Here is a 23,006-nt window from a genome sequence, read left to right as displayed (position 1 = left end):
CAGGGATATAGAGGAACTTCAACAAAGTCAACGGGTACAGATGGACTCCATCAATCAGCATAATATGCTATTAAGCGCCAAGGTTGATCACGCGATAGAATAAATCAATGCCAAGATGTCACAATATACGCAGAAGATGAACCAGGTGATTCAACTCACAGAGGAACTACGAGCTTGGAATGTGGTTATGGATCATAATAGGGTAAGACTGGAAGTTTTGGCAATGTATACGTCCGCGAGTGATTATCTTGAAGAATTAGATGAGTTTTATGAGAGATTGATGAGAGCAAGAACTGGTAGGGGCAACATCTTAGATTTTGCCTCACGCAAAACTTTAAATGAAACTATCAGGAGAACTTTAGATAGAATAGGGTCCGATTATCAAGTGGTTGAGATAGTAGGGTCCAAGGTTGACTTCACAATCAATGCAGATTCTATACAAATCTTTGGGAAGCTTTACATTCTGGAAAAACAGAGGTATAAGGTGCTCCACATAACACCTGTTCCAATGCGTCTCATTAATGGGAGTTTTCTTACACCTGATCTAGAATCAGAGACAATTGCTGTTGATTTTAACAGCCAGACGTTCTTTGAATTTCGTCATGAAAGTTGCACTCATGATTTGTAGTCGAGATACGTATGTGCCCCTCATGCAGTACATGATCTGAAGGAGCGACCTACTTGTGTCATTGATCAGATCTACAACAGATATCCCAAGAAATCCTGCAAAGCTACTTTGATCGAGCTGAAAGGCATATTGTGGAAAAAATTGACTATGAACAATGTTTGGCTCTTTATCAGTAGTCAACCAGAGTCCATTGCTATAATATGCCAAGGGATAAGAGATGAACATGTCATCGAGAATGTTGGCATCATAAAAATTTTGGGTGGATGTGCTATTGAATCAGGCACTATGAGTCTACGTGCAAGCATTGAATCTACAACTAAGGTTTCATCTAGCTTTGTGAAACGAATGGATTTTACTCTGCTTGAAGCAGATCGTACCGCTGCGAAAATAAAGATTCAAAATCCACAACCCCTGAAGTCATTTGAGCCAATTACAACTGCTCATATTCCAGAGGTGATTGTCAACACACACCACAATTGGGTTATGGGACCAAGTTTTACCATACTGGTCTCCATCATCATACCTATCATCCTGTTGGTGGCATGGACAACGAGGAGAATGTGGTTACGATGCTGTCGTAGAGAGCTACCGAACGAAGACCAACCTGAACCAGAGGAGGTAACGTTATCTGAGAGGTTCAGGCGATTGCTACACAATAGATTCCAAGAATCATCATCCAGGGCGCCGCCGGCCCAAGATGTTCACGACTGTGAACATGAATAATTTTTTATAATATATTTAATCATTTTCTTTTTATTATTTCTTTCTAAAAGTTGATACAGAATAATTTCGGTTCGACAGAATGTAGCAGGAAATAGACGGAGACACTGAACCTTTCTTGATTTTCACAATTTTATTCTCTACGACGTTTCGAGGATGGATGTCCTCTTCATCAGGTCTACAATTCAATTGAACAATTTTTAGAAAATCACTTCTATCAAAAATATTATGAATTTTCTTTTTTCTTACATCGAATATGGCAGGGAAAATCACGTACAGGTGGGAGTTGTTACACTGCACTTGAACTTTGATCACTAATTGATCTGTGATGTTCACCATTCGACTGACCGACACAGAATGAGCTCTCCTTTGAGATCAATTTTCATCACAGCTGTGAAATCCATCTTCCCTTATTGCATTAGTATGTTGTTGTCTCATTTTTACTCGTTGTAAGAGCGAGGTGTAGATGGTGTTGATCCCTTCTGTATCAGCTTTTCTGTTGATCGTGTGTTGTTTGTGTATGTGAATGTAGAGCATCTCTAAATACTCAAGCCTTCTGTTGTGCTCACACTTGTCCAGAATTTCAGCTGAATCAAACTGAAACCGGTGCTGCATTTCTCTGGCATGAGTCACCAGGGCTGTGGCGTCACTTCTTTCTTCTTGATTTGGGTTGATCTGGGTGATGCTCCTCTTGTGTTGGTAAAGCCGGTCTTTTAATCTCTGCGTTGTTTTTCCAACATACACCTTATCACACTCACATGGGATGGAGTAAACAACTCCACTTTCCATTAATGGGTCAATCTTGTTTTTGAGATCAGTGTGCATTGCCGAATTTGTGTTGTTGCATTTAAATGCTATTTGGAGATTTTGTGTTTCGGTGCACAAGATTCTCTTAATCGCATCACTTAATCTGGGGATATAAGTGATCGATTTGTAGATGATCTCCGTGTTGGTATCCACATTTTGGGTCGTATTGTGAGCTGTTTGTTGTCCAATGTGTCTATTCCATAGAATGTTGATGAGTTTTGGCGGGAATCCATTCACTCTGAGCTTCGAGAAGACGATGTCTTTCACATGTTCCTTGTTGGTAGTTGTGAGTTTGTCGACTCTTTTTATGAGGCCAATAGCGGTACCTACTTTCTGTCTCAGAGGATGTTGTGAATGGAAATTCAACATTCTGTCTGAGGCGATGGGCTTTTTGTACCACATTGTCACGAGATTTGTGGGTTTTCTGATGACGAACGTATCCAGATAGGGAAGTCCCCCTTCTTTTTCCATTTCCACAGTGAATTGGAGCTTTGGATGGAATCCATTGAATGTTGAGAGAATGTCTGTAACTTTGTCACGCGGCACTAAGCAAAAAATGTCGTCGACATATTTTGTTAGACATATCACTCTATTGGGGATGTTTTCCAATATTTTGCTTATCGCGTAATCCATGACTATATCCGCGATAATTGGAGACAGCGGTCCTCCCATCGGCATCCCATCCATTCACAGATTATTCACAGATGGATGGGATGCCGATGGGAGGACCGCTGTCTCCAATTATCGCGGATATAGTCATGGATTACGCGATAAGCAAAATATTGGAAAACATCCCCAATAGAGTGATATGTCTAACAAAATATGTCGACGACATTTTTTGCTTAGTGCCGCGTGAAAAGTTACAGACATTCTCTCAACATTCAATGGATTCCATCCAAAGCTCCAATTCACTGTGGAAATGGAAAAAGAAGGGGGACTTCCTTATCTGGATACGTTCGTCATCAGAAAACCCACAAATCTCGTGACAATGTGGTACAAATAGCCCATCGCCTCAGACAGAATGTTGAATTTCCATTCACAACATCCTCTGAGACAGAAAGTAGGTACCGCTATTGGCCTCATAAAAAGAGTCGACAAACTCATAACTACCAACAAGGAACATGTGAAAGACATCGTCTTCTCGAAGCTCAGAGTGAATGGATTCCCGCCAAAACTCATCAACATTCTATGGAATAGACACATTGGACAACAAACAGCTCACAATACGACCCAAAATGTGGATACCAACACGGAGATCATCTACAAATCGATCACTTATATCCCCAGATTAAGTGATGCGATTAAGAGAATCTTGTGCACCGAAACACAAAATCTCCAAATAGCATTTAAATGCAACAACACAAATTCGGCAATGCACACTGATCTCAAAAACAAGATTGACCCATTAATGGAAAGTGGAGTTGTTTACTCCATCCCATGTGAATGTGATAAGGTGTATGTTGGAAAAACAACGCAGAGATTAAAAGACCGGCTTTACCAACACAAGAGGAGCATCACCCAGATCAACCCAAATCAAGAAGAAAGAAGTGACGCCACAGCCCTGGTGACTCATGCCAGAGAAATGCAGAACCGGTTTCAGTTTGATTCAGCTGAAATTCTGGACAAGTGTGAGCACAACAGAAGGCTTGAGTATTTAGAGATGCTCTACATTCACATACACAAACAACACACGATCAACAGAAAAGCTGATACAGAAGGGATCAACACCATCTACACCTCGCTCTTACAACGAGTAAAAATGAGACAACAACATACTAATGCAACAAGGGAAGATGGATTTCACAGCTGTGATGAAAATTGATCTCAAAGGAGAGCTCATTCTGTGTCGGTCAGTCGAATGGTGAACATCACAGATCAATTAGTGATCAAAGTTCAAGTGCAGTGTAACAACTCCCACCTGTACGTGATTTTCCCTGCCATATTCGATGTAAGAAAAAAGAAAATTCATAATATTTTTGATAGAAGTGATTTTCTAAAAATTGTTCAATTGAATTGTAGACCTGATGAAGAGGACATCCATCCTCGAAACGTCGTAGAGAATAAAATTGTGAAAATCAAGAAAGGTTCAGTGTCTCCGTCTATTTCCTGCTAAAAGTTGATAAATCATACTAACTTCTCATTGTTTATATTTGGAAGAATATAGGGCAATTGTGGAAGAACGTACAATGTACTTGCAAGTAGGGGAAGAAATTTGCTTGCTCATTATATTTTGTCACATTTCCCCCAAGTTGCAGTAGGCGTGCATCAAAATTTGTACTTTCTCCCACCTCTTTAGAATTAAGAAAGTATTGTAATATAAATAATTGATTTGTGGGAAAATAAATCAGTAGCGTCTTTTCCATGGAATCTAGCTACGGCTTATGCATAGAAGCTCACAAGAGTGATGCAGTAGTGGAAAGGACAAGTAAGTAAGGCAAAAACTTTGTTTTTTCACTAAGTCTTCTCATGCAGGAATCCTCCCAAGTTCTTTTAAGAAAGAGCTGCCTTTAAGAAGGCGCTCTAATTATTAGAATTTTGTCCCCCAGTGACTGTAGAGCGTCATAGGCGCTCTCTTCACCGGAATTCCTAGGTAAACCCTCTCAAAATTCTAAGATAAATCCTAACAGCTCTGCCACTGTCTAAATTTTCCAAAATCAAATCATGAAAAAATAGTATGAATTTTACAAAAGAAAAAGCATCAATGCATAATAATAGTGTCAATCAAAGATTTTAGTATTGCAAAATGCTCGATCTTGAAATTCCAATGAGATACTCTAACTAAAACTTGCCTTCGCATTGGTTTTGCATCAATATTTGCACCAGATGGCTCATACAACCTGAGAAAAAGTTTTTCCACAGTTTTACTCTAGAGGTTGTTTACCAACAAGCGCCTGGCAAGTTGGCCTTTTTATATGGAGCTATTTGAAGCCAATTCCTAAATTGATCTCGGACTCAGCTCACAGTGCTCCGAGGAAAAAATTTATTTAAACAAAAATTTAGTATACTTATCCCTCCATACGGAAAGGTATCTTATAATACGGAAAAGCTTGTCACTTTTTAAATATTTAGCATAACGGTAGCGAGTGCAAAAAAATTCCCATACGTATTTGAATGTGAAAGTAAGAAATTGGCTTCAACTTTAAAGGCCACTCGCCGGGGACTAGGTTACCAACGCTGGTTACCAACAAAATGACATTTAGGTTTTTTGAATGATCAACGGTATTTCTATTTTGTGCTGTGTGAATTTATTTTCTGTCTGACAAAGAACAAGAGAATTTTCTTCATGGTATACTTATGTTTCATTTTTTATCACAATTATGTATTAAAAACGTCGATACAACTATAATAATACTTTAATTCACACTGAAGAAACTTCATGTTTTGTAAAAATATTTTTGAATACTTCAACCGCCTGTGTTTGGCAGCTGTCAACCGGATAACGAAGTGCCGGATAACGAAGAGCTGAGTGTATTTGAAATAAATGAAATGAAATGAATAAAAGTAGATAAAGCAGAAGAACTTGGAAACAGTAAAAATATTGTGAAGCTTTCTTGAGGAAATTTTGTCACACGCGAGTTCTAAAATATCCAACGATCAGTGGCGGATACAGGGTGAAAGGCTCAGTCAGCAAATAGTTAAGGGGGGGGGGGGCACACCGAGATACCAATAAAAGTCTGTGAGCAAGGAAGAGGTTGTCTATCTTGTTCTATATTCACTATTGTAATATAGATTGAGGTGCCTATCATTCAAGATTGCTAAGAGCTGACACCTTCTTGTATAGTATTGAAAAATGAACGAAGTAAATTTTAATAAATTTCAAAATGGAAATTTCCAGAAATTTTCATTGGAAACTTCTTCTGGAAATTTTCCGGCCATATCTAGCTATTTCGTGTCAAAGGTGTAGCCAGAATGTTCGTAAGAGTGTAGTCGAATTGGAGAATTGTCTCCAAAAGAAACCGTTTTTCAAACGAAAAGAATAAGAGTTGTTTCGAACATTCACGAAGAGTCCAATTTTTATGAATTTTAATTTATTTAAAAATCAATGAATTCCTTATTGAAGACCTTTAGGAAAAAAATACACTTAGGAATTCTTTTTCGAGGAAATTTCGTTTTTTGTACCATGTCTGCGCCGATTTTGACGAATTTCGACAAGGGGTACAATAACGTTTTCATGGCTTTGAGTAGATTTTTACTGGAGTTAGTTGCATTTTAAGCTTGAGAATAATGTCCCCAAATTGATATTCTTAGACCATAATGGTTTTTGAACATTATACTTATAAAAAACCAGCTCATAAACAGTTTTGATTCGTTTCCAAAACCAACAATAATTATTTTTTGTTTAAAGAACAAGGAATCAAGAGCAGTTTCAATTTATATTTGAAACTTTCTTAGGAAGATTTTGATAAGCTTTCTTCCTAAAATTCAATATAAATCTATTTTCTCATCGTTTTTTTCATGATTTCAAATTGTGCAAGAAACTCTAAAACGTCTAAAATATTTCCAAACAAATATTTCTCGAGAAAAATCTTTAAATCTAGGGGCGGTTCGGATACTAAAACATTATTTTTTTGGATATGTTTTAGAGCTAGTTCTGGCGAACATTTCGCCCAAACATACTTATGACCGGAAAATTCGCCATTTTAAATTATTGAAGGTCAAAGGTCAACCACTTTGGAAGGCTCATTTTTCAAACGATTTTTATTAAACGTTATTCATTAAAAAGATCCTTGCCAAGTATGCAAGCACTACGTAATATTTTTTTTAATTTTTATTTCTAAGGTAACAATATTTTGTTATTACGTAGATTTGATTATTATTAATAGGTTATTTGTTTTCAGATTTTTTGTGGTAATTTTAAAGCTGGTGAATTATAGATGTTCAAATTAATCAATAAAAATCAGTAAAACTTAAAAAAACGTTAATTATAGGTGTGGCGACGTTAGTAGGTTAAAAATAGAGAAATATTCTTGCACTGTGTTTTTAGTAAGAGCCTTATGCCCTAGACACACTTACGACTTAAGCCGAGAGACGACTTAGTGGAAAATGATGGAAATGTAGTTTGAACCTTATTTCTAATATTATTATGGTAAGCCGCCTCTAGGCTAATCCTCAGGTCTGTCAAGGCCCTCACTAAACCAACGACATTAAGAGAAAACTTCTAATCATTATAAGTCTTTATGAACTGGGAAACACGCGAAACACGCGTCAAAAATTACATCAAAATTTTCCCAATAAGCCCAATAATTACAAATTTGATTGTGTATACAAATTCTATGACTGTCTGATACAAAATCTTATTCTAAAAATAGCCAGTCTGTTGATAAAGTTTACGGTTGTTTTTTTCGAAAAAAAATAGAAATTTTTGCAAAAAAAATCTTTAAATACTAGGAGATATTTTAAGGTTCTTATTTTCAAACACGTTTATTAAAATCAAGCAATAAGCAGGGATAAAATTGCATTAACCCTGTTGTGGTGTGGCCTACCTGCAACAATCAATATTTAATCCCTGAATCGTCGCCGAAACGGAGTTCGAGTATAGATGATAGGGATGCCAATTGAGGAGTGGTTTCGCAATGAAATACACGGTATTAGAGCTAATTCACAAGATATATTTTCTCAATAAATTCTGGAGCACATAAATGGCGTGACTAATCACAAAGACAATCGTATTCGTATATCAAGTGACGCTTTAAGAGCGCGGAAGGGTCATGTGACCGTGATGGCGTCAGGCATGGCTTACGCCATCTGTCGTTGGGTCGATACCCAACACCTCCCCCCTTGAAGAAGCTGGAGCCTGCGGGATCCTGCGTGGAAGCCGGGAACGAAGTCGTGGAGGAGATGAGCGTGTCGGAAGCCTAGGGTTCCGATATGGCTGACGACTTCGCCGCATGGGAACATTGGAAGATTCCTGAGATGTCCCGTCAGCAGAGGAGTCTGCTGATTGATTTCCATCGTCGTAGTCGAAAGGGATGGAGACTTGTTGACCTTCAACCAGAGAGGGATCATCAGCTGATTCGTTTGTGTCTGGGTAGCGTTTACGGAGTTGATTAACATGGCTGCGAATCAGTCTGGAACATCCTCTCGGCAAAAGGATTGAGACGTTGTACATAACGTTCCCGCGTTTCTCGATGATCATACCGGGTGCCCAAAATGAGTGATTGCCACGGAAGCATTTTGCCAATACCTCCTCCCCTCGAACGAATGAACGACTTTTGGTCCCATGTTTCTTGTTGTATTGATTTTCCATGGCCGTGTTTCTCTCAATTGGATCATTCTCCATAGGTTGAGTCAGAGAAAGTGTCGTTCGAAGTGGTCGTGACATCATGAGTTCTGCTGGAGAACTGCCGTTGAACGTATTTGGGTTGGGTGTACAGCGGTAGGACATCAAGAATTTTGTGAGGGCTGTCTGTGTGTTGCCAATGCCAGACAGCTTGGAGAGAGAACGCTTCAAGGTGTCCACGAAACGTTCTGCCAGGCCATTGCTTTGTGGATGAAATGGCGCTGTCGTGATGTGGGTGATACCTCGCTCGCGGCAGAATTCAGCGAATTCAGCACTGGTGAATTGGGTACCATTGTCTGTTACGATGGTCTCCATGAAACCAAAACGTGAGCAGGCATCCGAGAGTTTGCTGATGGTCGCCAATGATGTAGTGGTAGTTGTCATGTATACTTCCGGCCATTTTGTGTAAGCATCTACTAAGACAAGGAACCACTGTCCATCAATTGGTCCAGCGTAGTCGGCGTGTACTCTCTGCCATGGCCTTGATGTGAGAGGCCATGAGGATAGGTCGCATTTTGTCGGATTTTTGGCAGCAGCAGCACAGGAAGAACAAGATTTGACCAAGTTCTCAATATCAGAATCCATATGTGGCCAGAAAACGTACGAGCGGGCAAGACTCTTCATACGATTTATTCCTGGATGAGCGTCATGTAGCTGCTTGAGAATTGCGTTTCTGAAAATTGGTGGTATGACAATGCGATCTCTGTAGACTATACAAGAATGTATGAGTGTTAGAGAGTCTCTGATTTTGTAGTAGTTTGACACTTCCGGTGAGAAATCAGCTGTAGAGCGAGGCCATCCATGTCGGATGTAGTTAGAGACTTCTTGTAGAGTCGGAGAAGAAAGAGTGGCAGTCTCAATCTTCTTGAAGGTCACCGGTAAGCGTTTGTTCACGTCACTGATGAGAATGTTGTCCACGATCTCGTCATCTCGGACTTGGGCAATGATGAAGTCCTCGTTGCTTGACTTTTGTTGCTCAATCAAACGACTAAGAACATCAGCTCCACCAAACTCATTTGTTGGGACATATTCAATGTTAAAATCATATGCCAACAGAATGAGAGCCCAGCGTTGAAGCCGGTTGGCGGTGTGGATGGGCACTCCCTTCTTCGAGCCAAAAATTGATAGTAGGGGCTTGTGGTCCGTCTGAAGAGTAAATTTTCTCCCATAGATGTAGGTGTGAAACTTCTGAACAGCATAAACCAGTCCAAGACCCTCCTTGTCAATTTGTGAATAGTTTTTCTCGGCCTTGGTAAGAGTGCGAGAGGCATGATAAAATGCCTTGAGCTGCCCATTTTCCATGGTATGGTATGCTACGCAACCAATACCCGTCTCACTGGCGTCTGCAGCGATTGTGATAGGAAGGGAAGGATTGTAATGTGTGAGAAGGAGATTTGAGGATAGGATTTCTTTGACCTTGATGAAAGCCTTTTGACACTGTGGCGTCCAATTCCAATCTCCAACGTCCTTCTGCAGCATTTTGTCCAGTGGAGCCCGGATGGTGCTGAGAGACTTCACGAACCGTGAATAAAACGTGACGGCCCCGAGGAAAGATCTGAGTTGTGCAATATTTGACGGAGCTGGCATACTGATAATTGCATCAATCTTTGCTGGATCCGGGCGCTGTCCTTTGGCATCGAGAATGAAGCCAAGGAAGCGTACTTCCTTTTGAAAAAAATTGCATTTTTCCAATTTGACACGGAAGTCGTATTCACTGAGTCGTCGAAACACTTGCAAGAGAGTCTGATGATGCTCCTCTTTGGTCTTTGATGCGATGAGAACGTCATCAAAATAGGCATGAACCCCATTGATGCCAGCCAGCATGGTATCAATGAGCTGTTGGAAAATTCCAGGTGCCGATTTTACCCCAGGACAGAGGCGATTGAATGTGAAGAGACCTCTGTGGGTGTTAATCGTGAGGAGTTTCTTCGATTCTTCATCCATTTCGATCTGCAGATATGCATCTGAGAGATCTATTTGGCTGAATACTGAGCAAGTTGACAGTGTTGCGAAGATTTGGTCAGGGGTAGGGATAGGATAGTGATGGGATTCGAGATTATTGTTGAGCCCGGTGGAATAATCAGCACAGATTCGGATGGAACCATTGGGTTTACGGGCTACAACGATAGGAGCTGCATACTCACTGTGATCCACAGGAGAAATGATGTCCAGATTCTGCAATCTCTGAAGTTCCTCATCCACCAAATCCGTGACATGGTATGGTACAGGGCGTTTGGGTCTGAACACTGGAACTGTTGAAGGCTTCAGCTGAAGATGCGCCTGTCCCTTGGTGCATTTTCCCATTGTAGATGAGAAAACAGATGGGAAAGTTGTTTTGAGTGATGTGACAATGTCTTTTTCGGAAACTGAGTTTACACTGCAAAGTGAAGAAATGGTTTTTCCCCAGAGGTTGAATAAATTGATCCATTCAACACCAAAAAGGTTAATGTTGACATCAGTGACAAGACATCTGGCCCTTTGAATGTCCCCTTTGAAGTCAACCGTGCAGACAAACTCGCCATCCATAGGAATGTGATTTCCCTGGGCATCAGAAGCTGTAGAGGGAGTCTCTGACAGAACTGGTGATCCAAGATGTCTCCAGACATCCTTGGAGATAATTGTCACATCTGATCCTGTGTCGAAAAGCAACTTCACAGATTTCCCATTCATTACCACGTCAATGTATCTTTTTGCCTGACTGTTTGTAACAGTGTGGTGAACACTGACAGGATTGACATTCGATTTCGAAGAGTGTATTTGTTTTTGTTTTGACTGGGACTTGGAACTCGAGGAGTTCTTTTGGGAATTGTTCTGGGAACAATACCCTTCCTTGTGGCCCACCCTGGAGCAATCCTTACAGGTGTGCTTTGAGTAATTACACTGTTTGACAAAGTGCAATCCACCACAGAACCAACAAGGAGATTTTGGCTGCTGAGTAGGCTGTGTTTGCGAGTTACGCCCGGATTGTTGAGACTTTGAGTTTGAAGAATTCCCCTTTTTAGGTTTTCCCTGACGCTGAACAAAATGAACACCCTGCGTAGTGTCTTTAAGCTCAAGATCAGCACTCTCAGTCTTCAAGTTGGTGAGACGTGTTGCTTCACTGGCCATAAAGGACAATGTGAGTGTCTCAGGCTTCTCCACTTCCAGTTTATGAAGAAGTCGCGTTCGCACATCAGAATCATTCTTGCTTTTGAGGCTTAGAATAAAAACAAGACACTTGAAGTGCTCTGGCGTAAGCTCTCCCAGCTTAAACTCTTCACAAATCTTGTTGATGACAGTCGAATGTGTCTGAAAGTCATCCGTCTCTTTCTTCTGTATTTGGAGGCATCTCCAGCGGGTGTGAAAAAGTGATTCCCGGCGGCCAAAAAGGTCTTTTAGCCGTGCAACTGTCTCATCAAACGTGAAATCTCGTGGAGCTTTTGGAAGAAGAGAATTCACATAACCCTCATGCCCTTGAGGGTTGAGCTTCCTGAGGAGAAGACGAACTCGGGCAGAGTCGTCGAGGGATTTTGCATCTTCACGAAAAATGTCCTCATGAAGTGAAAACCATGCGTCGAAGGTGACGCCATTGTCCGGATCGTAGACGAACGCCTGAATGGAAGGCGCAAGAGCCTCAATGGTGAGTTCTGGACGATCTGGTTGGTTGGATCTTGCCTCAAGTTGAGCAAGCCGTTTTTGTTGGTCCTCCAGGAGCTTCTGAGTTGCGCTGAGGATGCTCAGAAGAGAGATATTGTCTTCTTTTTGAGTAGCCATTGTCACATGTGCCCGTTTGTGAGGTTAGGGTGAAACTATTGGATAAGTTTCCCGGAATGCGTATTTCTCTAGATGCGGCTTCTGGAAATCCAGTTGTTGGGGCTTTTCCTCACTTCCCGTCAAGTTGTTGTGGGGGCTTTTCCTCACCTCTCGTCGCCAGTTGTTGTGGTGTGGCCTACCTGCAACAATCAATATTTAATCCCTGAATCGTCGCCAGTTGTTGTGGTGTGGCCTACCTGCAACAATCAATATTTAATCCCTGAATCGTCGCCGAAACGGAGTTCGAGTATAGATGATAGGGATGCCAATTGAGGAGTGGTTTCGCAATGAAATACACGGTATTAGAGCTAATTCACAAGATATATTTTCTCAATAAATTCTGGAGCACATAAATGGCGTGACTAATCACAAAGACAATCGTATTCGTATATCAAGTGACGCTTTAAGAGCGCGGAAGGGTCATGTGACCGTGATGGCGTCAGGCATGGCTTACGCCATCTGTCGTTGGGTCGATACCCAACAAACCCATTCAGACAGTAATATAGAAACACACGAAGATATTTTGGAATTAGCTCCATCAAGTAACGCTTAATAGGCGTTTTTAATGAAAAAAGGAGCAGCTATCAAACACAAATACTAAGGATCACCAAATTTAAAATTCAATCATGTTTTCATACAGTTCACCTGTCTAAGCAAAGAATTCATCACCCAGAATTCAAATCAGAAAAAAATATTATCAAAATAGACACGATGTCGAACTTTTCATTATACGTAACTTGTGTCCGAGCTTTGCGTGATTTTACATGAAGTTAGAAAAGAACATAAAGAAATATTTTTACCTTCTTCATTCTACTTTTCCCAGATAACAAAAGAACTAAAGGTAGCTAAAGAATCTTTGATCGGCAGCAGTTCGGATATCAATTGCACAGAAATAAATTCTCAAAAATCGCCTAGTTTTGTATTAATAAGTAGATAGGGTAAGTGTACCAAATTTTGGCTAGCTTGCAATTTAGGCCACTTTTTTGTTCTTCAAATTTCCATGAAGTTTTTGCATACTCTAAGTGTTGTGGTGTGGCCTACCTGCAACAATCAATAGTTAATCCCTGAATCGTCGCCGAAACGGTGTTCGAGTATAGATGATTGGGATGCCAATTGAGGAGTGGTTTGCACTAAGAATACACACTGTTAGAGATAATTCACAAGATATATTTTTTAATAAAATGAAGAGCATATAAATGGCGTACTAAGTTCAAGACAATCGTATAGCAAGTGACGCTTTAAGAGCGCGGAAGGGTCATGTGACCGTGATGGCGTCAGGCATGGCTTACGCCATCTGTCGTTGGGTCGATACCCAACACCTCCCCCCTTGAAGAAGCTGGAGCCAGCGGGATCCTGCGTGGAAGCCGGGAACGAAGTCGTGGAGGAGATGAGCGTGTCGGAAGCCTAGGGTTCCGATATGGCTGACGACTTCGCCGCATGGGAACATTGGAAGATTCCTGAGATGTCCCGTCAGCAGAGGAGTCTGCTGATTGATTTCCATCGTCGTAGTCGAAAGGGATGGAGACTTGTTGACCTTCAACCAGAGAGGGATCATCAGCTGATTCGTTTGTGTCTGGGTAGCGTTTACGGAGTTGATTAACATGGCTGCGAATCAGTCTGGAACATCCTCTCGGCAAAAGGATTGAGACGTTGTACATAACGTTCCCGCGTTTCTCGATGATCGTACCGGGTGCCCAGAATGAGTGATTGCCACGGAAGCATTTTGCCAATACCTCCTCCCCTCGAACGAATGAACGACTTTTGGTCCCATGTTTCTTGTTGTATTGATTTTCCATGGCCGTGTTTCTCTCAATTGGATCATTCTCCATAGGTTGAGTCAGAGAAAGTGTCGTTCGAAGTGGTCGTGACATCATGAGTTCTGCTGGAGAACTGCCGTTGAACGTATTTGGGTTGGGTGTACAGCGGTAGGACATCAAGAATTTTGTGAGGGCTGTCTGTGTGTTGCCAATGCCAGACAGCTTGGAGAGAGAACGCTTCAAGGTGTCCACGAAACGTTCTGCCAGGCCATTGCTTTGTGGATGAAATGGCGCTGTCGTGATATGGGTGATACCTCGCTCGCGGCAAAATTCAGCGAATTCAGCACTGGTGAATTGGGTACCATTGTCTGTTACGATGGTCTCCATGAATCCAAAACGTGAGCAGGCATCCGAGATTTTGCTGATGGTCGCCAATGATGTAGTGGTAGTTGTCATGTATACTTCAGGCCATTTTGTGTAAGCATCTACCAAGACAAGGAACCACTGTCCATCAATTGGTCCAGCGTAGTCGGCATGTACTCTCTGCCATGGCCTTGATGTGAGAGGCCATGAGGATAGGTCGCATTTTGTCGGATTTTTGGCAGCAGCAGCACAGGAAGAACAAGATTTGACCAAGTTCTCAATATCAGAATCCATATGTGGCCAGAAAACGTACGAGCGGGCAAGACTCTTCATACGATTTATTCCTGGATGAGCGTCATGTAGCTGCTTGAGAATTGCGTTTCTGAAAATTGGTGGTATGACAATGCGATCTCTGTAGACTATACATGAATGTATGAGTGTTAGAGAGTCTCTGATTTTGTAGTAGTTTGCCACTTCCGGTGAGAAATCAGCTGTAGAGCGAGGCCATCCATGCCGGATGTAGTTGGAGACTTCTTGTAGAGTCGGAGAAGAAAGAGTGGCAGTCTCAATCTTCTTGAAGGTCACCGGTAAGCGTTTGTTCACGTCACTGATGAGAATGTTGTCCACGATCTCGTCATCTCGGACTTGGGCAATGATGAAGTCCTCGTTGCTTGACTTTTGTTGCTCAATCAAACGACTAAGAACATCAGCTCCACCAAACTCATTTGTTGGGACATATTCAATGTTAAAATCATATGCCAACAGAATGAGAGCCCAGCGTTGAAGCCGGTTGGCGGTGTGGATGGGCACTCCCTTCTTCGAGCCAAAAATTGATAGTAGGGGCTTGTGGTCCGTCTGAAGAGTAAATTTTCTCCCATAGATGTAGGTGTGAAACTTCTGAACAGCATAAACCAGTCCAAGACCCTCCTTGTCAATTTGTGAATAGTTTTTCTCGGCCTTGGTAAGAGTGCGAGAGGCATGATAAAATGCCTTGAGCTGCCCATTTTCCATGGTATGGTATGCTACGCAACCAATACCCGTCTCACTGGCGTCTGCAGCGATTGTGATAGGAAGGGAAGGATTGTAATGTGTGAGAAGGAGATTTGAGGATAGGATTTCTTTGACCTTGATGAAAGCCTTTTGATACTGTGGCGTCCAATTCCAATCTCCAACGTCCTTCTGCAGCATTTTGTCCAGTGGAGCCCGGATGGTGCTGAGAGACTTCACGAACCGTGAATAAAACGTGACGGCCCCGAGGAAAGATCTGAGTTGTGCAATATTTGACGGAGCTGGCATACTGATAATTGCATCAATCTTTGCTGGATCCGGGCGCTGTCCTTTGGCATCGAGAATGAAGCCAAGGAAGCGTACTTCCTTTTGAAAAAAATTGCATTTTTCCAATTTGACACGGAAGTCGTACTCACTGAGTCGTCGAAACACTTGCAAGAGTGTCTGATGATGCTCCTCTTTGGTCTTTGATGCGATGAGAACGTCATCAAAATAGGCATGAACCCCATTGATGCCAGCCAGCATGGTATCAATGAGCTGTTGGAAAATTCCAGGTGCCGATTTTACCCCAGGACAGAGGCGATTGAATGTGAAGAGACCTCTGTGGGTGTTAATCGTGAGGAGTTTCTTCGATTCTTCATCCATTTCGATCTGCAGATATGCATCTGAGAGATCTATTTGGCTGAATACTGAGCAAGTTGACAGTGTTGCGAAGATTTGGTCAGGGGTAGGGATAGGATAGTGATGGGATTCGAGATTATTGTTGAGCCCGGTGGAATAATCAGCACAGATTCGGATGGAACCATTGGGTTTACGGGCTACAACGATAGGAGCTGCATACTCACTGTGATCCACAGGAGAAATGATGTCCAGATTCTGCAATCTCTGAAGTTCCTCATCCACCAAATCCGTGACATGGTATGGTACAGGGCGTTTGGGTCTGAACACTGGAACTGTTGAAGGCTTCAGCTGAAGATGCGCCTGTCCCTTGGTGCATTTTCCCATTGTAGATGAGAAAACAGATGGGAAAGTTGTTTTGAGTGATGTGACAATGTCTTTTTCGGAAACTGAGTTTACACTGCAAAGTGAAGAAATGGTTTTTTCCCAGAGGTTGAATAAATTGATCCATTCAACACCAAAAAGGTTAATGTTCACATTAGTGACAAGACATCTGGCCCTTTTAATGTCCCCTTTGAAGTCAACCGTGCAGAAAAACTCGCCATCCATAGGAATGTGATTTCCCTGGGCATCAGAAGCTGTAGAGGGAGTCTCTGACAGAACTGGTGATCCAAGATGTCTCCAGACATCCTTGGAGATAATTGTCACATCTGATCCTGTGTCGAAAAGCAACTTCACAGATTTCCCATTCATTACCACGTCAATGTAACTTTTTGCCTGACTGTTTGTAACAGTGTGGTGAACACTGACAGGATTGACATTCGATTTCGAAGAGTGTATTTGTTTTTGTTTTGACTGGGACTTGGAACTCGAGGAGTTCTTTTGGGAATTGTTCTGGGAACAATACCCTTCCTTGTGGCCAACCCTGGAGCAATCCTTACAGGTGTGCTTTGAGTAATTACACTGTTTGACAAAGTGCAATCCACCACAGAACCAACAAGGAGATTTTGGCTGCTGAGTAGGCTGTGTTTGTGAGTTACGCCCGGATTGTTGAGACTTTGAGTTTGAAGAATTCCCCTTTTTAGGTTTTCCCTGACGCTGAACAAAATGAACACCCTGCATAGTGTCTTTGAGCTCAAGATCAGCACTCTCAGTCTTCAAGTTGGTGAGACGTGTTGCTTCACTGGCCATAAAGGACAATGTGAGTGTCTCAGGCTTCTCCACTTCCAGCTTATGAAGAAGTCGTGTTCGCACATCAGAATCATTCTTGCTTTTGAGGCTTAGAATAAAAACAAGACACTTGAAGTGCTCTGGCGTAAGCTCTCCCAGCTTAAACTCTTCACAAATCTTGTTGATGACAGTCGAATGTGTCTGAAAGTCATCCGTCTCTTTCTTCTGTATTTGGAGGCATCTCCAGCGGGTGTGAAAAAGTGATTCCCGGCGGCCAAAAAGGTCTTTTAGCCGTGCAACTGTCTCATCAAACGTGAAATCTCGTGGAGCTTTTGGAAGAAGAGAATTCACATAACCCTCATGCCCTTGAGGGTTGAGCTTCCTGAGGAGAAGACGAACTCGGGCAGAGTCGTCGAGGGATTTTGCATCTTCACGAAAAATATCCTCATGAAGTGAAAACCATGCGTCGAAGGTGACGCCATTGTCCGGATCGTAGACGAACGTCTGAATGGAAGGCGCAAGAGCCTCAATGGTGAGTTCTGGACGATCTGGTTGGTTGGATCTTGCCTCAAGTTGAGCAAGCCGTTTTTGTTGGTCCTCCAGGAGCTTCTGAGTTGCGCTGAGGATGCTCAGAAGAGAGATATTGTCTTCTTTTTGAGTAGCCATTGTCACATGTGCCCGTTTGTGAGGTTAGGGTGAAACTATTGGATAAGTTTCCCGGAATGCGTATTTCTCTAGATGCGGCTTCTGGAAATTCAGTTGTTGGGGCTTTTCCTCACTTCCCGTCAAGTTGTTGTGGGGCTTTTCCTCACCTCTCGTCGCCAGTTGTTGTGGTGTGGCCTACCTGCAACAATCAATAGTTAATCCCTGAATCGTCGCCAGTTGTTGTGGTGTGGCCTACCTGCAACAATCAATAGTTAATCCCTGAATCGTCGCCGAAACGGTGTTCGAGTATAGATGATTGGGATGCCAATTGAGGAGTGGTTTGCACTAAGAATACACACTGTTAGTGATAATTCACAAGATATATTTTTTAATAAAATGAAGAGCATATAAATGGCGTACTAAGTTCAAGACAATCGTATAGCAAGTGACGCTTTAAGAGCGCGGAAGGGTCATGTGACCGTGATGGCGTCAGGCATGGCTTACGCCATCTGTCGTTGGGTCGATACCCAACACTAACTAAGAGATTATACAATGCAAAAAATAACAAAAAATGTCGCTTTGACGAAAGAGATGATGTGAAAAAGACATTTACTGAGAAAAAAAAGAGGCTGCGATTAACTTTTTTTTCTCATAACTTTAACACTTTTTAGGCGTAAAAATATAACAACATTTTTTAATGTTAATTTTACACCTTTTTAAGTGTAAAACTAACATGAAAAAGGGTAACTTTAACCCACAATACACCTAAAAAGGGTTATATTTACACCGATTTTGGATCAATACTGCAGGGTAAAATTAAAATTTCCGGAATGTTATTTTAACTTTTTCGGATTTCTCTCACTCAGTGTTCTTTCTGGAATGGAATAAAGTCAAAGGCAGGATTGTTTTCTTGTGGAGGAGGCTCTCAAAAGGCGTTTTGGCCGTAGTCAGCATCGTGAGGTCTGTCTGGCTCAATTTCGAGGCCGTTCACAAAAGTCGGGGGAGAATATCGCCGATTTTGCGGCTGATTTAAGACGGTTAGCCATGTTTGCCTTCTCTGATTGCCCACCCGCAGCAAGAGAGAGACTTTTGCTTCAGCAATTCCAGTGGGGTATAGATAATTCTGAGCTTCGCAGAGAATTGAGACTGCGGGCCCCTGTTGACCTTGATGAGGCAGTAAGAATTTCTCTGGAGTTCCAAGCAACGGTGACTGCCGAACATTGTGTAGAGAAACCCGTTAGGGAAATACATCTTCAAGTGAATAGAAGTGAGAGTGGCACACAGACAGAGAAGCCACGATGGTTTCCCCGTAGACCATTTAATCGCTGGAATAAGCCACAGCAGAGCTCAGCGGTAACTGTAACATCCTCTACTACCTCAGGAGTGAATCACCAACCCCAACTGTCATCCACGGCGTCAGGAAATGATTCCCCAGTGGCGAGAAATGCAACCGGGCCGGCTCAACGGAGCTAAAGTCGCTGCCTGAAATGATAAATGCTCCTCAGTTATTCACTGTCCGTGGCCTCGGAACGGACCCCGATAGTTTACAGTTACTTGGGGAGATAAATGGGCGAGAAATAGTGTTTACATTGAATTGTGGAGCTCCTGTGACAGTAATAAAGACTGGTCTCGTGCCCCCTCAGGCACTAGAGAGCAATACAGCGAGATTGTGTGGAGCCAATGGAGATGACATCCCGGTGGAGGGGAGGTGTATAGTGAAAGTGAAAGTGGCTGGGAAGGAATTTGAACAATTAGTGTTAGTGGCTCATATTTCCGATGAGTGCCTCTTAGGGTTGGATTTTTTACGCGACCATCGTTGCCATTTGGAGTTCAGCACTGGGACTTTTCGTTGTGATGGTTCAATTGTGCCTTTGTATGGCGCGGTGGGATCCAATGTACAGCGGAGTCTCTTAAGACTGGCTTCCCCTATTACGATGCCAGCCTGGTCAGAAAGTGTAGCGCAGGCTTGTATGAAATTAGAAGAGGAAGGCCCTATTCTGATTGAACATCTGGTGGAAAATGCTGAGGAATCCTGGAGGATTGGACGCACTCTGGTAAGCCCCGAAAGAGAGATGATTCCCATAAGAATTATAAACCTCTCAGACAATTCTCTCACCATTCCCCAGGGTTCCGTCGTTGCATCATGCGAGCGGGCTGAAGTTGTAACAGATGGGAAGATTGACACAATAGGGAATGAGTCGAATGCTCCCCTGCCTGAAATATTAGAGGAATTGCTTATGTGGAGAATTACCTGTGGTAAACAATAATTTCTCTGTGATAGGATTCTGTGATATCTAATACCCTCTTCTTCCTGCCCAGTTTACCTATAAATATATTGTGGTGTTATAAATCTGTCAGGGACTGTGTGTTTCTTGGGCTTCCTTCTACCGTTTGTGATATTCACGTACCTGGAAATATATATTCCTTTAGTAAATGTCTTCAACAGTGATCCGGAACGTAGGCGGCTGGATTTTCCTGAAGACGTTTCCTCGATGACCGCCAAATGCCCTTCACCAAATCCACTGAGGCAGTGAAACACAATTATCACCTTCACCAATTATTTTATTTACAAGTATTCTCCTCTTAGATTTCACTGAACACGTTTAACTCTACGTCACGTAAATTTTTCTGTAGTTTGAACTAATATTTAATTTATAATTCACAAAATAAACTTATAACTTTCTCTCCTCACGTCTCTTTGATTTTTCAAGTCTTCTTACGTAACTAACAGACTGCTTCCCCTACTTTCTTTCCAGCTGATCTTTTTCACCACTTTTTCCTTCTTCTCTCTCCCTCCATACATGTTCAAAATCCAACCGTCTTTTGTCTCTTATTTTTAAGAGATCTCCAATCAATGGAAATTCTATACAGCTTACTAGAATCGATGATGAGATCCCTGAGGAGCAAAGGGAGTGTGTACGTAAGCTGCTGGCCAAACACCGAACGGCTTTCAGTCTATCGCCTGATGATTTGGGTCACACTACCCTGGCCACGCATAGCATAGATGTAGGTGAACATCCACCCATTCGACAACATCCCCGTCGTATTCCGCTCGCAAAACAGAGAGAAGCTGCTCAGCTCGTAGCCACGATGGAACGCCAAGGGGTGATTGAGCGATCGAGTAGGTGCTCAACTGGTGCTCCCCAGTTGTGCTTGTGCCAAAGAAGGACGGATCTCTACGGTTCTGTGTCGATTATCGTCGTTTGAATGAGATTACCAGGAAGGACGCTCACCCTCTTCCGCGAATCGATGCCATACTCAGCTCATTGTCTGGAGCGCGATGGTTTCATTCCCTTGATTTGTTCTCGGGGTACTGGCAGGTGGCTATGAATCCAAATGATAAGGGAGAGACTGCCTTTTCAACAAGTGCAGGCCTATGGCAGTTCCGAGTGCTCCCATTTGGTCTCTGCAATAGTCCAGCTACTTGTATTTGTATTTGTATTTGTATTTATTATTCATCTTGATTCAGACAACTTCCACCCCCCTTGCGGCCATCGCCGTCTTAGTGTTGTTGACCAACCTCCAGAGCAAAACGATGGAAAACTCCTTCACAGGTTATATAAGCCATAGAGATTAACATTATACAAACATTTTTACAATCATATTAGCTTTTGTTTGAGTTATGGGAAATGTCCACTGAATCAAGAGACAAAGGCCAGGCTGTGACAGCCGTTTGGCATAAAGGTTAAAAAAAAAATATATATTTAAAAAGAAAAACAATTAATTTTAGATAAACGCGGAAAGATAATCCAAGTCATTTAAATATAAGCCAACGAGGTAAAGAAAAAAAAGTTAAAAAACACCCACTTTAAAACCCAAACGAGAGTGCAAAACCAATTTTAAAAAAATTAAAAAACAACAAAAATAAAAATATATGATCCACTCAAAGCATATAAACCAGATGAAAAGAAAGAGTAAACAACAATAATAATAATAAATAAACAACAAATACCAAAGCTCATGACCCCGAGAGGGATGAAAGAAAGAGAGAGAACCAGCACATCAGCACCAGCAGACAGCCCCCCCAAGTCCCTCCGCAAAGACGACAGCCCCCCAATCACAAGCCCAGAAAGCATCCCAAAGGGTGTACCCCGGATACCGTGCGCCCCCGACGCGGAAATCGCGTGCTCATACCATCACAAATTGGGGAAAAGAACTCGGTGAAGCCGAGGAAGAAACCCCCTCAGTATAGGAACGCGACCATTCACTCCGGAAAGGAAGTTGAATTAAATAAAAAGAATCATCCTAAGCACTTAGCCCCGTCCATTAGGTCAACCAAGAGATGTCCAGGCAAGTAACCAAGGCGATGCCATCAAGCAGAGAAGACCGGGGGACACCCCGACGACATAATGTACCAGCAGTTTTACTTTCTGAACTCTATTGTCCAAATAGCTCTTTAACCAGGAAAGTGGAAGACCTCGAAAGCCCGCAGCCTCAAGTTTGTCCAGCAAAACACCATGCCGAACCGAATCAAAGGCCTTCGTAAGATCAATGAAAACGCCATGTTGGCGGAATACCCATCATTTAAATTGCTATTTAGGTCACCAATAAATCGTGAGAGGGCATCCTCGCAACCCAACCCAGGTCTGAAACCAAACTACGAGGGAGAGAAAAAATTGCGTTCTGTGAGGAATTTATAAATTCTAACATGTACTATCCTTTCAAAGACCTTAGATATGGCAGGAAGTATTGAAATCGGCCTATAATTAGTTAGATTCGTGCGATCTCCTTTCTTGTATAGATGAATAACCAATGCCAATTTTAGGGCATTCGGAAATACTCCTATTTCAAAAGATTTGTTGATTAGATAAGTTAATACATCAACTATATTGAAAACTACAGCTTTTAAAATCTTATTAAAGATGCCATCATAACCACTAGCGCAACCATTTCGCAGACCTTGAATAGTTCTATATACCTCAAGAGAATCAGTAGGGCGAAAGAAAAAAGATCTGTCAATTTTCTTGTGATTGGAATTAGAGGAATCCCCATTCCAAGCAATAGATGTCTGAACCACATTGACAAAAAAGTTATTGAATTCATCAGCAATCTCATACTTATTAGTCAAAATATTACCAGCCCTAGACGACACAGAATCGATAGATGCAGTAGTGGTGCGGCGAGATACCAACTCATTCATAAGGCTCCAGCTTTTCTTGGGATTATTCCTAGACGTAGCAAGTTTTCTTTTGTAATAAGATTCCTTAGCAGTTGAAAT

General features: G+C 42.1%; 2 protein-coding genes across 2 annotated transcripts; both read right to left on the bottom strand.

Moving 5' to 3' along the window:
- Window positions 1-7,880: 7,880 nt before the first annotated feature.
- On the bottom strand, window positions 7,881-12,188 carry LOC129808481 (uncharacterized protein K02A2.6-like). The gene has a single exon (XM_055858260.1). The coding sequence runs from the start codon at window positions 12,186-12,188 to the stop codon at window positions 7,881-7,883; it is 4,308 nt and encodes a 1,435-aa protein (XP_055714235.1).
- A 1,313-nt stretch (window positions 12,189-13,501) lies between these two features.
- LOC129808479 (uncharacterized protein K02A2.6-like) lies at window positions 13,502-17,809 on the bottom strand. Its single transcript, XM_055858259.1, has one exon. It carries the CDS (start codon window positions 17,807-17,809, stop codon window positions 13,502-13,504), a length of 4,308 nt encoding a protein of 1,435 aa, XP_055714234.1.
- Between the last annotated feature and the right edge of the window lie 5,197 nt (window positions 17,810-23,006).

Source organism: Phlebotomus papatasi, chromosome 4 (genome assembly GCF_024763615.1).
Source record: "Phlebotomus papatasi isolate M1 chromosome 4, Ppap_2.1, whole genome shotgun sequence".
Taxonomy (NCBI): domain Eukaryota; kingdom Metazoa; phylum Arthropoda; class Insecta; order Diptera; family Psychodidae; genus Phlebotomus; species Phlebotomus papatasi.
This window is presented reverse-complemented; position numbering and strand designations above follow the sequence as displayed.